We start from the raw sequence: 18996 nt of genomic DNA, 5'->3' as shown, positions 1-18996 counted from the left end.
CCCATTGGTAGCTAGCACTCGAAGGGTCTAAGTAGAGAGGGTAGTCTAGACTTGAAGGGTCTATATTATAATCCTTGTATTGCAACTTATTCACTAGTGGATTGATTCAACTTAGAGGGCTATGGAGAGGTTTTTTTTACTCTGAGCAATTTGATTTTCCTCTTCGATAACACGTCACTGTGTTATCTTGTATTTGCATCTCTCTTCCTTTACTCCTTGTGATTTGCATTTAATTGCTAATTATGTATGCCCATGCACTAGCTAGTAGTCTTCGTTAATTGCACTTAATATACTTTTATTCTATACTTAGTTGAGTAGACAAAAAGCAATTAAGCCATAATTTTATAATTGGGGGTCTAAACAAGCTTTAGAGTCTGTTTGGATTGAGGGGGAGGGGGGAATGGTGGGGAGTAGAGTAGGGTTGGCTAAAAATAAGTTAATTTTGAGCCAAATCTAATTTACTCTCTCTCAATCCAAACGAACCATTAGTAGTTTTACTATTGAGCTTTCATAAATGACTTAATTTAGACTAAATCTTTTTCAATTAGGATGGTTGTGGCCATTACGGCTAAGTTTGTTCTATGTTCTACTTAATGGATTTCTACTAGACCAACACTTAAAAAAAATGAAGTTGAAGACGGTAGGTTATGATGCCAATTCATTGGATAGTTATGAATGATTTTAGACTATAAAATATTCTATAACATTTTGCTATAATTTTGATGTGACAGATTATGAATAGATGTTTATCACTTTACACATGGACTCATAATTTTTTCTTTACTAGCTTTGCCACATCATAGTTGTGGCAAATGAGTTGTGTAATAATTTGTGATACTAGATTTTTTTTCATTAATGATAATTGCTAGTGTGACTTATAGCTAAATATTTTCAATAGATATATCTAGTTTTCAAATCTCGGATCTCTCAAGTCTCAACTGAAAGGTCCAATTAGCGTATAAAATACCAATGAATGTTTAGACCCCCAAATACAAAATTACCAACACAAGCTTATCCACAAACAATATATGTGTGGAAAGATGAATATAAGCTAAACCCAAATTGGTAAAACACTCTAAACCAAATATAACAGCAGTAATTAAAAGGTAAAGAGTAAAAGAAGAGAGATGCAAACACAAATATAACACAACAATGTGTTATCGAAGAGAAAACCGAAGTTTTCGGCGAAAAACCTCTTCGCCACCATCCAAGCGGTCAAATAATCCACTAGAGAATGAAGTTGGAATACATGAATAACAATAGACCCTCCAAGCCTAATCTACCCAGTGCACCTAAGCCCTCCAAGCTTCTTGCTCCAACAAGGTTACTCCGAACCTTGTCTTCTCTAACTTACCGAATCTTGCAATAAGCCCATTGTATCAACCAAACGAATTGGTCCTTTCTGAACTGCTTCCCAAGCACCAAAATACCTCCTCACTGATATGGGTATAATTAGATAAGGATTTAACAAATGAACCTCTCAAGGGTATGTCAATGGAGAGGGTGAGACTAGAGGAATTTGGAGAATCAAAAGATTAAGATTGTGGATGAGTCAATTTTGTTTCTCTCTCAAAATTTTTTTTGGAAGCTCTTTACATTTCTTGGGTATAAGGGTATTTATAGTGGAGTACGAGAGGAATGTGAAAATGCATATTTCATCCAAATAGGGCATTCTGGCTACTCGACCTGGCGACTAGAACTAGTCACGAGTTCGAGTCGCGAGATAACTACTAGGCCAGACTGTACTTTTTGTCCTGTAATACTCCAGTTGTCGTGGCCCTTCAGCTCCCTGCTTGCTTCACACATGTGCCAATTTGGCAACTTGCCAGTCACGAGCCAGTCGCGAAATCTAGTTGCAAGACTCTTTTAAGTGCACACATCTTGAGTTTTCTTCACACTCTATCATATACAACCTTTACATAATTCCCACCTAAATACATGATATCTAATTGCTAAAATATAAGCAAATTTGACACGAAATAAAACCAATACATGATTGAATAAATTCAACCTCACATCAACTATTAAATTACATAAATAAAAAAAAGAATTACATTGAAAAACTTTCATCTACTCATCTCATTCTCCTTGGTTGTATAAGCAAACTTGATCTTTTTTAATGGTGACAGTTATATATCGTGTGTACAAAGAGACCGTTGAAATCGATTTTTGGGAAAGTATCTTGTGAGATGATATCGGAGAGACTTCTTTTTTAATGGACGATCCTAAATTCTAAATTCTGTTAATGACCCATGGAGCTCATTGAGTAGCCACTGGTCCAGTGTCCACTGGACCACAAATTATTGAGCACTACTACCCAAATGGTTTACTATAAAAGAGAAAAGAGAGAGGGAAATAGGACCCAAAGCTAACACATCGTGTAGAGAGAGAGCCTCCTACTACACGGTGTGTAGAGAAAGAACTGAGACTGAGAATATTGGCCATGGAAACCACGTCGTTTACACGCAACAGATACTGGGTCCTGAGGCATGGCAAGAGCATTCCAAACGAGAGTGGCCTTATTGTCTCCTCCTTGGTTCGTCTTTTTCCACTTTGATTTCCCTTTAAAAATTAAGTCTTTATATTGTTTTGCAATACAAATTTTGCGATTTTGCGTGTAATTTTCATTTCTGGCCAGATTCTTGTATGGGTCTTTAATTTTTTGACATATTCTTAAGTTGTATAACACTGGTAATGCTTTGGACATGGTAATATCATTTTGAATTGAATGTGAATTTTGTGTGATATAGCTTATGTTTTGGCTTCATGTTCTAATGGGCAATGCTAGAAATGCAAAAGTAATGGTACCTGTACTTCATAATTGGTTGGGGTGGTAAGATGTAATTGACACACTTTTGTTGTACACTATATAATTGCTACAATGCTGCTTCAAAGTCGTGAAATTTTTTATCTCATTATGCTTTTTATACGTCTAATTGCTATTTCACAGCTGGGTCTTTTTAAGAAATATGTTTGCAAGTCTTAAACTTTCTTTTTCCCTTTTTCTTTTGGAAATAAAGGGAAAAAGCTTTATATGTGTTCCTGGTCATGAGCATAAACTGTTTAGCCCGTCAAGGGTGTCAGTTGCCTATAGGTTTTACTTGCTAAAGGCAAGTCCAAAGGACCCTTCTTTTTAAAGTTTCCCTTTTATTAAAAAAGAAAAGCTATATATGTGGTAGATGTTCATTTGGATATAGAAAAAAGGGGACAAAAGCAATAATGTAGTTCACCCCATATGGTTGGAATCAGAGGTTTATTTGAGTTGAGTTGTATCTCTTTATAACAGAGTGGATTTTTTCATGCCATGACTGGTTTTGTCAGTGGTGTACTTTAGGGCAAAGGAAATGTTCTCTGGTGATATGATCTACTTGAAGTTATTAACTGCTGGCTAGTGTGCTAACAGGAAAATGGTACGCTTGCTAAATATCAATTGGCGCCTGAAGGTGTTAAGCAAGCAGAGTTGGCTGGAGAGTTATTTCAAAAGGTAGTCATGTGTAATTTGTGATTTCCTGCTTAAGGTCTATCTTTATCCTTCTTATGCTCCACTGCCTTTTATCTAATCTGAAGCAATTGTAATTTACCTAGTGCAATTTTTTTGATGCAAAACTATGTTATATGTTTTTGTTTTGTGGCTGGTGTGGGCAGGTATTTTCAGCTTTTCACTGTCTAATTCATAAAATTTCCTTTAGATCATTTTCATTGTATGATGCAATGTTCCTGTTAGATGTTTAAGCTTGTAGAATTTGGCTGGTTGTTTTACTTGAAATTTTTCTAAATTTGGTTTAGTGAGATACTTTGGACCACTGATCATTGCTGAACTTAAATGATTATCAACAAGATATAGCAGCTCTATCAAATCAATATCTAGCTGCAAAAGGCACCTGCTATAGGAGAATGAGCAAACTGGGAAAGGAAATGGCTTCTGACTAGCACCAATAGGCATTGGTGTTGCAGGATTTATTTTGTTGACTCTTGTAGTTTGGCCATTGTTTGATCTAAGCATTCTACACACCAAATGAATGTCCGCAAACCACTTGAAAATGTTTGCAGGCTGACTGTAGTATGCGTGCAGGTGCTGAAGGAAAATAACATAGCACTTGAAAATGTCCGCATTTGTTACTCTCCATTTTCGAGAACAACTCACACTGCTAAAATTGTTGCATCTGTGTTGAATCTTCCATTTGAAGGTCCTCAATGTAAGGTTGGTTATTCCACCCACCCTCTTAAAGATATATCTTATTGAGATTAGGTTAGTATTTGTTGAGCATAAATGCAAGGGATTACATGTGATCGGGAAATTTTGTTCTCAGTATTTTGAACATAGAGTTTGCTCATGGGCCTTGGCTTAGTTGGTAGAGTGTGGCGGGATTTGGGCATGTCTTAGGTTCAAATACTTATTATAAAAATAATTATTGAGCTTTTTTGCAGACTCTATACTAATTTAGCTGATCAAATTTAGGAAGCTTTTGCACTTCTTGCCTTTTATTTGCATTGTTCATAAAATAGATTTTACTGGACAGGTGATGGAAGATCTTCGAGAACGCTTCTTTGGTCCTTCATTTGAACTTATGTCACATGATAAAGTAAGTGGCAAGTAAAAGTGCTTATTATAATATAATATAATAGCATATATAATTGATTGCTGAAATTGGATCAGTATTTGGGCGAAGTCTACAATATGCCACTGTTTTATAACCCTGATGCTAACATATATACTTTTTTATGCCATTTGCAATTGAGTATTTATTAAAATTCTGTTCTTCCTTTAACAACAGTATGCAGAGATATGGGCTTTAGATGAGAAAGATCCATTCATGAGGCCAGAAGATGGAGAATGTGTTGATGATGTTGCTTCTAGGCTTGCAAATGCTATGGCAACTATAGAGTCAGAATTTCAAGGGTAAGTAATATATCCATCCATGTTTGCATTACTCATGATTTTCATTTTTGTAGAGTGCAGTCACCACTCACCAATTCTTAAGGCCCGTTTGGTAATGTTGTTCTAGTAATGTTGTTTAAGTTTTTTGGAAATATGTGTGGGTGAAAAAGTATTGTGGAAATATGTATTGTGTTGTTTAAACAACGAAAACTGTTGATTAAATACCCCTACCAAACACCCCCTTAGTATTCTAGAAATAAAAATTCTACAAACATTTACTTGCCTAGATAAATAATCATACTAGCATCCTCTCTGCTGGAAGCTCTGCTTCTCTTACAAGGCTACTTGCTAGAAGTAGACTTGAGATCTGTCAAAGCCCATTGGAAATAATAATCAGTCCATTGCATTTTTTTTTTATTGAAAATCAACAAATAAATTGGCAATGCAGAGACAAAATAATAGAAATGAGCTCAATAATTACAATCTCAGAAACCCTTTTCAAAGTTTATGCATGCAAATTGGCCCATCTAAACAATTTTAAAAGATTAAGAATTGAAAATGAAGTTCTGACTTTGATTGCAAACTAACAGGCAACTAATTAGTTCAATTTTCATAGAATACACACCATCATCTCATTTTCCTTTAACTTGCTCCGCCAAGATAATTATAATATTATATGGATGAAAGCAACTTAACAAGCTGCACTGTTACGGTGTTCTTCCAAGTATCAGTAGAACAAATTAAGCCTTAGCTTTCAATGCGTCTTACTTATATTTCTTACCAAGAAAGAAAAAGAAAAGTGTTCCTAAATGTGCATCTGATCAAGTAATGTTCATTCTGCAGATGTGCAGTCTTGATTGTTAGCCATGGGGATCCCCTCCAAATCCTGCAGACAATACTCAACGCAGTTAAGCAGCAAACAGTATCCAGTAGTAACGACTTGGCGTCAAGAATACAAGCAGTTAGAGTGCCTTCCATCTTGTCACAGCACCGCAAACACGCACTCCTCACTGCAGAGCTCCGTGCAGTTATATAAACTAAAGTTTTAGCCTTAGAGCCAAAGTCAAGGACCTCGACTGAATTTGAACGATGTTACTGTGAGATTCGAATTTCTGAGAATAATTTGACTGTATTTTTTCCAGCAGGATCATGAGACAATATCAATTCTATAAGATTACTAATTATCAAGAGTTAATCAAATTCATCATGTTTTACTAAGAACTTGTGTTTTCTTTTGGAGTTTATTCAAGAGAAAGCCAGACAACCGTGTATGAACTTTGAAGCACAATGCTCCTTGGTTGGTGCTGAGTGTCTAGCACAATTATTATACACTTTATGTCAAGTCAATGATGTTACGCTAATTTGAAATCATTACACACCATGCGCCCTTTTTTCTTCTTTTTCTGTGGTTGAAAATGCTTGATTAAACATGTCTCATAAACTAGTGGATTCTGATGAATTATTTTTAATTAAAACTTACCTATGGTCCATCTTGTTGCATGCTTCTTTTGACTTGATGATATCTTTTAAGGATATTTAACAGGAATTGCAAATTCAAGCGGATAAAGAGATAGTAAACAATACAAAAGCTACTTTTAAAGCTGCTTTTTGCTTTCAACCAGTAAAGTAGGTTGGAGGATTAGTAAAAAAAAAAAAAAGCGTTTATGTATAATCTGACTAAGGTCTTGCTAATGATGAGATTGTATTCCTAGCCTCTTGTAAGATTTATTAATTATTCTCTTTGTCCCATTTTGTTGGTCGATCCAATTTCTTAATGAAACATTATTTAATGAACTCTCTTTTAGATTAAATGATAAAAATTTCCATATCAATTTAAAAGGTAAAAGTTTCTAAAACTTAAATAGAATATAAGTTTTAAATATTGGTCGATGAAATAGTTAAGTATTTAAGCTAACTAACATTTACGTTTTCAAATCCAACTTATATATTTTGAAAAATATATAACCCTTCTTTTATTAATTTGTTGGATTAAACATTAAGTTATGTGGTGGTTATTATTTTAGGTTTTTTTTTTTTTTAAGGTAATGTAGTATAATTTTGAAATGAAAGGAAAGAAATCGATAGAATAAAAAATAATAGAAAGGAGGAAATGAATTAAATATTATTTCTCTTTTGTCTATTAAATCAAAAGAATGAAATGAAAAAATGGTGTTGACAGTTTTGTTTCGGTAAGGATTTATTTAGTAAGACACTGGGCTAATATCAGGACATTAACACACCAATTGAGCTTGATATGAAAGTTCTTACACAATTATAATTAAATAAAACTTTAGTAAATAAAAATGTAGTGTAAAATAAATAAATTTTTTTTATAAATGGAAACCCTCTTTGTTTGGAGAGAGAAATACCACAAGCTTAAGCCAGTTGAGTATTCAACTACTTTCTAAAGATGATTATAATGCAATATTATTTTTACAATGGGAAAAGAGAGAGATGAAATCAACAAAGAAAGAGAATGGAAGAAGGTGGGTTAAAACTTCTATGGTAGAAAGAGAGGGAGCTTCTAATCGATTGTCTTTCTTTAGGTTCTTTATCATCCTTTTATAGTGGTAGAGGTAGGTATGTGTTACTTTCTGTTAAGTAAGACGTTGCCTTCCTATTGGAGAAGGACAATGTAGAGTCCTGACAAAATAAAATAACATACATTTGAGTCTTTATATATGTTAGCAAATTGACTTTTTGTTGCAATTTGACCATAATCTATAACATATGGCTAAAATTTACATTTATAGACCAACAAATGGCTACATGTTCTTTTCATTTGCAAAAACTATATATTTATTAAACAAAACAAAGTTGGTCAATGTAATTATGTAAGCAAAACTTTAGTTTTATCTTTTATTTATTGTTTTAACGTGCCTTAGACACATCTCAACAACAAATTGACCCATTATTTAGTTGATCCGTACAAAAAATAATACATATTTTTTAATAATTTAATAATTACAATAATGCAAGATAAGAGATTTGAACCCAACTATACCAATAAATTACAAAACTCTTGACAATCTTATTTAAAATTTAATTGAATAGAATATGAAAATGAATTTTTCTGTAACATTCCTATCATGTCTCTTTACTCTTTTAATAAAAACAACGATTTAAAAATATGTAAAAAATTTCATTCTATTTCCTCCTATTTTCCTCTAAATTTTAGAAGGATTGAAAACTAGTTTCTATTGTTTTATAAAAAAAATAAAAAAAAAACTATAATATCTAGAAGGATAAAAAAAAAATAAAGAATTGCTTGGGCAAAGGAATGAAAGTCCTTAATCCCTATCCTTAAATCCTAATCCCTGTCTTGTCTCTTTTCAATTTTTACCATTGATGACGTCGGCAGTTGATTAGTTTAATTCAAAGTTCCAAGTTAAATTACACCCACGAATTTTTTTTTTAAAAGGACACGTGTCACGTTCACAGAACCCGATTTGATAGAGAGTCACGTGCTTAGTCCGTGCCAATTTCCCCAAATTCCCAATATCTCTCACATTTTCTTTCTAGGGTTTTTACTTTTAATTTGGGAACGAAAAACCTTCATCTTTAGCTTCTTCATCATCTTCTTCTATCAAATCAAGCTCGAGCTTGCTCAATCTCTGTGAGTATTTTTTATTTATATCCAATTCGATTTGTATAATTGTGGTGATCGGTTTCTGTATTTTTTTTTTTTGTGAATTGATTCTGTTTGGTTCTCGGGAAAGTGCAGGAAAATGCAATGAATTTACAATTTCTTAGCTTTTTACAAAAAATTTAGATTTGGGTTTGTTCTGTTTTGTTTTTTTATGTTCTTATTTTTCGAGCTCTATCTGATCTACTGTGGAAATTTTGCAGATTTATTTTTTTGTATTTTTCTTTGTGGAATTATTGGCATGGCTGAATTGAAAAAAGCAATATCTATGAATTTATTTTGTGCAAGTTTCATTGGTATACTATTTGTTTCAATATCTTGAATTTTTTTTTTAGCACTAAAGGAGTAGTCAGTACTTGTAATCATTTCTGGCAAAAACTTAGATACATTACTTAGATTTTTTACTTTAGCTTACTGATTAAATTCAATAATGGGGTTGCATAGACTAACACAGTAGAGATGGAATTAAATTAAATTGGGATTCGAAATTTATTTATTTTGATAAGTAATGAAAAGGGTTCGAATCCTCCTATCCACTTGTTGTAATAATCAAATTATCAAAAATTAAAAAAAAGGAAGGGGATAACACCCTCATGAAGTAGTATTTCTGTAATAAAATATTCCTAATCTATCAAAAAACTATACCTAAGTTTTGACCATCATTTATATAGCTCATTTTGACTTATTACATGCTTCACGTGGGGCTTAACTCTCACTCGCCATGCATTCATAGTCCAGATCAATATATAAGTCCAAATAATCTGTGGTATCACACTTTAGGGCTGGGGGCATATTTATTAAACCTGAACACCTTAAACCCGATGTAAGAGCTGGGTACTGGGTCACTGGTTCAAGCTGTGGGTCATCAGTTGAACCGTAGGGTCAAATAAAAAAATAATTTAGGTGAATCATAAAATAAATATGTAAGAAGAAAATATAGGCATGTTTAAATTACTAACTAAAATTTAATCTTAACAACTAGCCACCTAATGTAAATTAAATTCAAGGTTTCACAAGTAACAACACTAGAAAACATAAAATAAAAAGATGCCATAGAATTGCAATCAAGTATTTTGTAAATAAAATCCTATTACATGTCTTAAAAAACATACCTATTTAATTTTTAGATTGGCAAGTGAATAGAAAAATATCTTCTCAAAACAATTAGCCTTTTGCACTCTGCAGAGTGCAGTCTGCACAGTGTGTTGGGACTGTGAATTGCAAAGCAGTTTGCTTTTATGACTACTGTTAGGCTTTTAACTCTAGCTAATAACCAAATTGTCTCATTTTAAATAGCAGAGAAGCAGAAACCGTACTGTAATGGACCTATAATGGTTATTTTGTTCAGGCATCATTTTATAAACATAGGTTTTAACATCTGAAAGGTAGATTAGGGTAGCAATGGATGAATGTAGGAAGATATATTGCACAATGGTCTTTGGATATTGGAATATGCTTATCATTCATCAAATGGGTTGACAGGTCCATATTTGTTGAGGCTCGGTTGATTTGTCACCCCATGCATTCTCTTGGGACATAGTAGTACATTATGCTGGCGATCTTTGAGAACATTGGCCAGTTAGAAGCTAACATAACTGATGAAGATAAAAAAATTTCACGGTCTTGTAACCTCGTTGACCTCCACAGCTCCATTATGGGCAAGTCTATTCTCTGGCTCCCTTGTACTTGTTACTCTGGCACTTTCAATATACCTTCTATTCGAGCACCTTTCTGCATACAAGAACCCTGAGGTTATTCTCTATCAGTGTTTCACTTTCTTATTATATTGTATATGCCAACTGTTTTTATTTTTTGCTTAGTTGATTTTTTGTCTTAATTTGGTTTGCCTCAATACCAGGAGCAAAAATTTTTGATTGGTGTTATCCTAATGGTTCCATGCTATGCGGTAGAATCGGTGAGTTCATCTACAAAAAGCCATATGGCATTTTATTGATGATTTTCAGGATAAACCCCCCCCCCCCCCCCCCAAAAAAAAAAAGAATTGAGTGAGTGAATTTGAAGGTATGTTCCTATAACTGGAATTATTAGCGGAGTTGATATTGAGATGATAGACAACATAATTAGATAAATCTGTGCAATTGGTTGTCAAAGTTCCAATCTGGAGGTTTATCTAGTTGTTTGAGTTCATTTCACTTATATATTTAATTCTAAATTATTCATTGTTGATATTAGGAAAAACTTTATTTTATAAGGATTTATTTTTAATATTTTATGAAATATAGTTTACTGCTGTTTAAAAACAATATTTGATGTGCTTTTGCCTTGTTCTATTTTTATTTATTTTCGCCTTCTCTAACTTGGGTTTTTCATAATAGTTTGTATCATTGGTGTACCCATCATTAAGCGTTGACTGTGGGATACTACGCGATTGCTATGAGTCCTTTGCCATGTATTGCTTTGGAAGATACCTTGTTGCGTGCTTGGGTATGTCTCTTTCAAGAGCTTTTATGAATGAAAAAGAATTTATATCAGACTTTTGGGGTCATTCTTTTGTAGAGGTTTACGCAATTCTAAATTCTAGATCCTTAGCACCACCGTTTGGTGTTTTTATTTTTTCTTGGTATTCTTTTTTATTTTTCTGATTGTTGTTGTATTAGTTGTTGTTTCCCTATTGCTCATCTCTTTCTTTTTTCTCCTTTTAAGGTGGGGAAGAGAGGACTATTGAGTTTATGGAAAGAGAAGGACGTGCAAGCTCTAAAACTCCACTATTAGAACACGGATATGAAAAAGGAACCATAAAGCATCCTTTTCCAATGAACTATTTCTTCAAGCCATGGACACTAGGCAAATCGTTTTACCAAGTTATCAAAATTGGAATTGTTCAATATGTATGTTATGCTGTCAATCAGAAATTTTTCTCTCTGATAGTTCTTGAGTTCCTTTTATTCGTAATAAACAAAATCAAATTATTTTTTCCTTGGCAGATGTTAATAAAGACTCTAAGTGCTATTTTAGCAGTAGTCCTTGAAGCCTTTGGTATTTATTGTGACGGAGAATTCAAATGGGGATGCGGGTAAGATAATCTTGAATCAATTTTGGTGATTATACTGGTTTCCTCACCTTGTAGTAGCTTTGCTTCTTCTTCTTCCTCTCATATATATATATATATTGCCTTGTATATTAAATGCTCATTTATTATTTGCTCATTGTGCATGTGATTAATTGCTTTTTACGCTTTTTTTTTAATTGGTATCTCGTTTCTTACTAATTATGCACCCATCACTTTACACACACACACACTTGCACACAAACCTAGCGTCTACTTCTTCTCTTTTTCTTTTCTTTTCTTTTTTAAAAATATTTGAATTTATAAACTTAGTTTTGAAAGAGATCACATTTATCTTCTAGCATTTCAATTTAGTAGTTGTACTGAAATATATGCGTTCTCAGAAGTCGTTCCTTGTGGATTTATTCCTCTGTGTTTATATATATTGCATGTTTAGAATCTTCCATTTGTCCTCAATCCAACTTGTTGAATAATCCTTATAAAATCTCAATTTTTCTTTAAACCTTTTATGGCATCTCACAAAATTAGCATATTTTTTGGGGTGTTTGGGCTGGGGCTGAGCATGTAACCATTCAATTTTGAAACAATGGCGATTACTGATTTTGAATAATCAATTAGCGGGTTCTCATAATTCTGTCATCTATGTATTCTTGTTTCCAATGATTTTAGCTTTTTAAATGTAGTTTGACAGGTCAGAGTTAGTTTGCAAAAAAAAATTATTAATGGTTTGTAATTAGATGATTGAATTCAATTGCTTGACTTGCTTCATTACAATGATAAACGTTTGATAAATATAGCTCATCAGACCAAATTTTATGGCGGATATAGAATTGAAAAAGTAACTAGGTTGTCAAGCTTGATTACCAAGAGGTGATAGCCAAGTGTGTTTTTTCATTTAGACTGACTTATACATCAATGAAAATGATATGACATCGGCCATTCAATCAGTGAAAGTTACATGAGGTGGAGTACTTTCGGTGTCCTCAACTTCTTATGCCGCTAAAATTGCTATAGTTTGACTTCAGTTATGACTTAAGGGGTTTCTGTTTGTTTGTTAAAGCAAGATGTAAATGGTGTTGTGAGATCTTGAAGTTTTTCTTTATCTATTTGAAATTTTCTTTCTTGTTAATCTTTTGTAGTATTTGTTGTTCTTACAATTGAATCAGAAATTTTAACTTGTAGGCAGGGAATCTCAAGTTACATCTAATGGTCCTGGCCTCTCTTTGTTGTTGTAGGTATCCTTACATGGCAGTGGTTCTAAATTTCAGTCAGTCGTGGGCTTTGTATTGTCTTGTTCAATTTTATACTGTAACAAGGGTTGAATTGGCACACATACAACCATTGGCTAAGTTTGTGACATTTAAATCAATTGTGTTCTTGACTTGGTGGCAAGGTGTGGGAATTGCTATTCTCTATTCCCTTGGTTTGTTCAAAAGTACTATAGCTCAAGGTTTACAGTTAAAGTCAAGTGTTCAAGATTTCATCATTTGTATAGAGGTAGATGTTAATTTTCCACTAGCTTCTTTTATTTCTTTGGCAAGTGAGTTAGCCACTAAAACAGCATATCTATTTATGTATTTCCCCATAACAGAATAATGTTCATCAAAGATAGTTGTGACTCCTGGTTCTTAGTAGTGGAAACTTTACTTCCTCAATTATGACCCTTGGTCTTGTTACTTACTCTAATTAATTGACATTGGAATATAGCTAATTATTCTTGTTTTAATTATTATGCCTTCTTGCACATTTATTACTTCAGTACACCTTTTCGTTAATTGCTAGTTCATGGGATATATCCATTTTGTAGAGAATGTTATATTTACTTGGTCTTGCTGGGATGATATAACTTTTCGTTAATTGCTAGTTCATGGGATATATCCATTTTATAGAGAATGTTATATTTACTTGGTCTTGCTGGGATGATATAACTTTTGCAGTGAGAGTTACTATAATATTATACTTGGAACAATGATCCATAAATGCGACAGAAATAACCAAATGTTGTAACTTCAGCAAGTGTGCGCTATATTTAGATCATTTGAATTTTGCTGATTTCAATCAAGCAAAAAGTTTTTGAATCTATATATTACTTTTTTTTGGATGAGATTTCTTAAATATAGGTCCAGATGTACGGACTGATTGTTTCACTACATGGAGGATATATGTGAATATTTTGGTTTATTGTACTGTCTCTTATGCAACATTCTACTTTCTATTTATTAGAAGATAATTATTGAAATGTATTGTGTTGTCCATTATGTGTGATTTTGTGAATTTTGAATGCAATGGGTGTGGTGAGAGTTTCATTGCAATCCTATAAACAATGCTTATTTAACTATTGTTCTGCTCATATTTCTCTCAAAAAGTTTCTTAATTATTGCTGTAATTCTTATACGTATTAAAGTTTAACAGGTCTGTATATTCATCCAGCGCAGATGGCCATTGCTTCCATTGTTCACCTCTATGTGTTTCCGGCAAAACCTTATGAGCTAATGGGGGACCGCTTCCCTGGAAGTATTTCAGTTCTTGGAGACTATTCTGCTGATTGTCCTTTGGATCCTGATGAGGTTAGAGACAGTGAGCGCCCCATAAAGTTACGCCTTCCCCAGCCTGACATTGATGTCAGGAGTGGAATGACTATCAGAGAAAGTGTTCGGGATCTTGTTATTGGTGGTGGGGAACATGTAAGTATTTTTGTATCTTGCTAGTATCATAATCAGAGTTTTACTGCACATCTAGAGCCAATCATTATTGATTAAAATAGTTTGAGTATTTAAAATTCTTGCAGGGATAACATGTATTTTACCTTAAACAGGTGTAACTAATCGGATATTAAGTAGTTATTAGCTGGCTCCATTTATGAAGGCATCAGTTGTTCAGGCAGCCATGTTATAAGAAGATGAAAGTTTTGCATTCATCAGTATGGTGGTTGCGGTGAATTTAGTGAGAGGCAGTGCTTATGATGGTGATGATAGTGAATGATTTTGAAAACATATGGAAGTTGTATTGTTTTGAGGAAACAATTGTTTTTCTTTCCCCTGGAAGGCCATATTGAAAGCTAATTGGTGTTGTACCACAGACCTAGGATCAGATCCTGAGATTTTGAAATGACAAGGAAGTTGTATTTTTTTTTTTAGGAAAAAATTGTTATTCTTTCCCCTTAAAGGCTATATTGAAAGCCAATTGGAGTCATACCAGAGCTTAAGGATCGGATCCTGCCTTCACCCAGGTTTGGGGGTCTCATAGATAGGACGAGGGCTATCCTATTGCACAGCTAGACTTTGGATCAAGACAGAAAAGCAAGAGTTAATAATTGCCTACATTCATGTTTGGTAGAAAATAGAAACAGTAGAACATTGAGGAAGATAGATCATATATTTATTCTATTTGGTGCCCTATATCCTCTTCACCAGTAGTCTAAGTTAAATCTTGCATGTGCATGTGCAGAATTAATTTTATGTACATATTCTTATCTTATTTTGCCTGCGTATTTTCAGTGCTGAATGCCTGAAATCTGTTGTGTGCCTCTTACACAGATTGTGAATGATGTGAGGTTCACAGTAACCCAAGCAGTGGAGCCTATGGAGAAGGGGTTCACAAGGTTTGGTCAGAAGTTACATAAGATCTCTCAAAACATTAAGAAGAGTGATAAGGATAGAAGAAGAACAAAAGATGACAGTTGCGTAGCCACGTCATCACCTACACGGAGGATGATTCGTGGGATAGATGACCCCTTATTAAATGGGAGCTTTAGTGATAGTGGAGTCTCGAGGGGAAGGAAGCACCACCGTCGGAAATCAGGAAATACCAGTGCAGAAAGTGGGGGAGAGAGCAGCAGCGATCAAAGTTATGGTGGGTATCTGGTCAGAGGTCGAAGGTGGGTTACCAAAGAGTAGTTAAGAGGATCAATTCTACCAGTTTGAAAGAAACTTGATGAGGATGGTTTTGTTATCATTCATCAATGTATCATTGTAGCACTCAGTCAAAGGAGCGTCTCATGGCCTGGCTTCTTATGTATTCACCATGGCCTGTTTTTTTTTGTGTGCCTCAGACGTGGAATTGTGATTCATGTATCATTAATATTATCATGCACAATGGGTTTTTGATAAGTTGTATAGAAGCTTCCATCTGTTGGCTGATTATAATTTCATCAGAATCCGGGATGTGGTTGCATGATTGAGAAATATTCACCCTTTTTTATTTTTTCGGTTATTTTCTTTGTCAGAAAGCAAAGTGTTTCTTGGTCCAACACATTCATGACAATGTTTGTCGCGTGTTGTATTTCGCCGCTAGCCAAAAATCCTTCTAAAGACTCATGTTATGAAGAGGCAAGTTGAAATAAGCACAATATCCAAAACTTACCACTCAAAGTGTAGGAGGAATAGATCTTTAATGACCCAAGAAAGCTGGTTTCAGTGTTAAAAATGCAAGAATACGGAATACATACATGTGAGTACTCACTAGTTTATGTTTTTCTGGTATAATATACTCAAATCCCAAAAGGCCTTTTAATTTACAATATGATAAAGCTTCATTTGATTGCATTTAAAATATATATGGCAAACACAAATTTGGCAAACAAATATGCCGTTGCTGCAGCATTTAAGCCCTCTACATTCAATTGATATGGGTCCAACTTTAAGTAGGTCATCAATACAGAGCAAATAACAATAATTTCATAAGCATATGATTTGCCCATCTTCTCAAAAAATAATACTCCCCAAGTCCATCATACCTGTTTATCTAACATTCAATCGATTGTTTTCCAGAGAGCAGGTATGGATAAAAGCTGGTAATTTGGGAAGGTATGGACTGGGCAAATAGGTCCCATTTTTTAAGTTCACCATTAAAAGATCTTTATTCTTTTTTGTTATTACAATTTTTTTATATTGTTTTCTTGTACACCACTTAAGACTGACTCTAAATTGGCAACTTCTATGTTCTATAACCACACTTTGAGTAATTTATAAAGGTAGTTACCTTGTCTTGTCATATGCCCAAATACAAGAGTATCACAATCATACTTTCCTGTACTCACTAAAAATCTTTAGATGTTCTATTACAACTTATGATGGCTGTCATATATTTAGTCACTCTACCATCTTGCAAGACTAAAGCGGAGCTGGCTGGGGCCACAATTGTCGATAGTTTCCAGAATCACTCTAAGAATCATCTCAAGGGTTTTTACTAGTATCTGTAGACTGTAGCACAGTTAGTTTTGGAATTCGAAGTAAAGTACACACCATTACAACTAGTACTTGTGTGAGGTCTTAAGTTTGTCCAGGTTGGATCCAAAATTGTTGATAATTTCCACAAATATCGTATGGGGTTTGATTAGTATCCATAGAAACCTCAGTTGTAGCATGTAAGGTACATGTACTTCTTGTGAGTTTGACTAGTTTATCCTTATTCATTTGCCTCATAAAGACTCCATGAGACCTGCAGCAGGTAGCAATGAGCAATCTGATAATATCTTTTGTCCTTAAACCAAAAGACAAAGAATGAGAAATATCCAAAGTTGTTTCTCCCATAATACATTGGTTGGTAAACATAGATACTGAATCACCGATACCACCAAGTGAACATTTTTACCAATGCAATAGAATCACATGCTTTGCATCGGCTAGCACAACACAAGAAAAGCAATATAACATGGATTGTCTCACAACCTAATCAATATATAAGTAATCCTCCTCCATTCTCAACTCAACACGAGCAATACGCCGATACCATTTTAGAATTCTAAGACTCAGCATCTCCTTTCTTCTTCTAACTTAAGACCATTGCTTTTTTATAGAGAAAAACAACATGATCAGTCCCAAGAAGCTCATTAGAATGGCAAGGAAGTGGCATGAAATAGCTTACATAGAGAGGAAAAGAGTTTCTTGTCTAAGAAGTGGTGGACATGTGAGCACAATCAATTGCAACACATCTACTGTGGCTGAGAAAGGCCATTTTGTTGTCTACACAAGTGATCAAAGGCGTTTTGTCATGCCCTTAGCTTATCTCTACACCACCATCTTTCAAGAGCTCTTCAAGATGTCTGAAGAAGAGTTTGGGCTATCAAGTAAGGGGCCTATCACATTGCCATGTGATGCAGTCTTCATGAATTACGTAGTCTTACTCATCCAAAGAGGTGCAGTTAAAGATTTAGGGAAAGCTTTGGTAAATTCCATTGCTACAAGTCATTGCTCATTCGCCCCCTCATTACATCAAGAACATAAAAGCAAACAGTTTCTTGTTTGTTGTTACTGAATAGAGAGACCAGGCTTTTGTAACTTTATTCTTTCAGAGTTGTAGTTGTATTCAAATCTCACAGTTTTGATGTTAATATGATCCTAGTCTCCCTATGTCAATGTTTTAAAGAAGCAATATATCTTCAGGAAATTGTTGTATTCTTAGACCAAATAGATGAAGTTTTGTCCATTCATGGGGCACTTTTGGCTAACGAATTTTTTTTATATAAGATTACATCCATAGAGAAGCTACTAATTTTGATTGATCATTTGAACAATTTAAGGTGTTGTAAAACCAAAACTACAAGATTTTTTTTGGAAAAAAAAAAAAAATTGTCATATTTAGCAACATCCGCTTAATATGATTTTTTATAATACTTATATGTAATAATGAAGTTTGGGTACAAAAACAGAGAGAATTTTAAGAGTAAGATTCTTCTCGCAATAATCAGATTGGATTTTGGAAATCAGTTCTTGGCAGACTTGTAATTTTTAAAGTTTATGCTATATAGCCAAAAACAGGACATAAAGTCATCTTCCAAAATTGGTGCTAATGGAATGGGAAAATAGGCCATTTATTAGTCCTCTTGCTTGAAAGTTTTAGCCAAAAAGCCATTCCTTTTAATTTTTTAGGGCGGTAGCCTTATTCGGAACTTAATTTTAGTAAAATCGAATTTTAACTAAATATGGGTAAGATGGTAGTAGCTTATGTGACTTACCCAATAAAAATGCTAGGTGAAACTCTACTTTATTGAAATCAAGTTTTTTTTAAAAAAAAAAAAAAAAAAAAAATATTTAAAGGAACTTGATCTTGATAAATCTTAATCATTAGTATTTTTTAATTCTTAAAAAAAAAATCACCTGGTGCAGTTCTGGCGACTCTACTTGTATATGAGGGTGGTCCCCTCAATTGTCAAAAAAAAAAAAATTTATATATGCAAAAAAATTTTATATAAATAATTATTATAAATTAATATGTTCTGGGACTATCCTGACTTGAAAATATTGTGTGTGTATATATATACTTTTAAAAAATATATTATTTACTAAATCAACCTATCTTGACTACCTAATAAAAATATTGAACACTTTTATTTGAGACTCCTAATAACTTGTTACATAAAATTTGTTATGAAATTGTTGTGGTCATTTTATTATTCTCATATTACCATTTTTAATTTGCACTTTATCTTTTATTAGTCTATTT

General features: G+C 33.6%; 2 protein-coding genes across 4 annotated transcripts; both read left to right on the top strand.

Annotated features, from left to right (window-relative positions):
- Window positions 1–2164: 2164 nt before the first annotated feature.
- On the top strand, window positions 2165–6226 carry LOC142642429 (uncharacterized). Of its 2 annotated transcripts, XM_075816778.1 has the most exons (6): window positions 2165–2536; window positions 3404–3484; window positions 4073–4201; window positions 4521–4583; window positions 4776–4900; window positions 5723–6226. In XM_075816778.1, the coding sequence occupies exons 1-6, from the start codon at window positions 2444–2446 to the stop codon at window positions 5913–5915; spliced, it is 684 nt and encodes a 227-aa protein (XP_075672893.1). In that variant the 5' UTR covers window positions 2165–2443; the 3' UTR covers window positions 5916–6226. The 2 variants fall into 2 exon arrangements, with proteins under 2 accessions (XP_075672893.1, XP_075672895.1); XM_075816780.1 differs by lacking the exon at window positions 4073–4201 and having other exon boundaries at window positions 2307–2536.
- A 2149-nt stretch (window positions 6227–8375) lies between these two features.
- LOC142643482 (protein LAZ1) lies at window positions 8376–15703 on the top strand. 2 transcript variants are annotated; one of them, XR_012845878.1, is made up of 9 exons: window positions 8376–8495; window positions 10008–10276; window positions 10384–10440; window positions 10862–10970; window positions 11190–11374; window positions 11471–11559; window positions 12789–13050; window positions 13984–14237; window positions 15090–15703. XR_012845878.1 is itself a non-coding variant. In XM_075818137.1 (9 exons), exons 2-9 carry the CDS (start codon window positions 10124–10126, stop codon window positions 15447–15449), a joined length of 1464 nt encoding a protein of 487 aa, XP_075674252.1. In that variant the 5' UTR covers window positions 8376–8495; window positions 10008–10123; the 3' UTR covers window positions 15450–15703. The 2 variants fall into 2 exon arrangements, 1 of the variants encoding a protein (XP_075674252.1); XM_075818137.1 differs by having other exon boundaries at window positions 13989–14237.
- The last annotated feature ends 3293 nt before the right edge of the window (window positions 15704–18996 follow it).

Source organism: Castanea sativa, chromosome 7, assembly GCF_040712315.1.
Source record: "Castanea sativa cultivar Marrone di Chiusa Pesio chromosome 7, ASM4071231v1".
NCBI classification, from domain to species: domain Eukaryota; kingdom Viridiplantae; phylum Streptophyta; class Magnoliopsida; order Fagales; family Fagaceae; genus Castanea; species Castanea sativa.
This window is presented reverse-complemented; position numbering and strand designations above follow the sequence as displayed.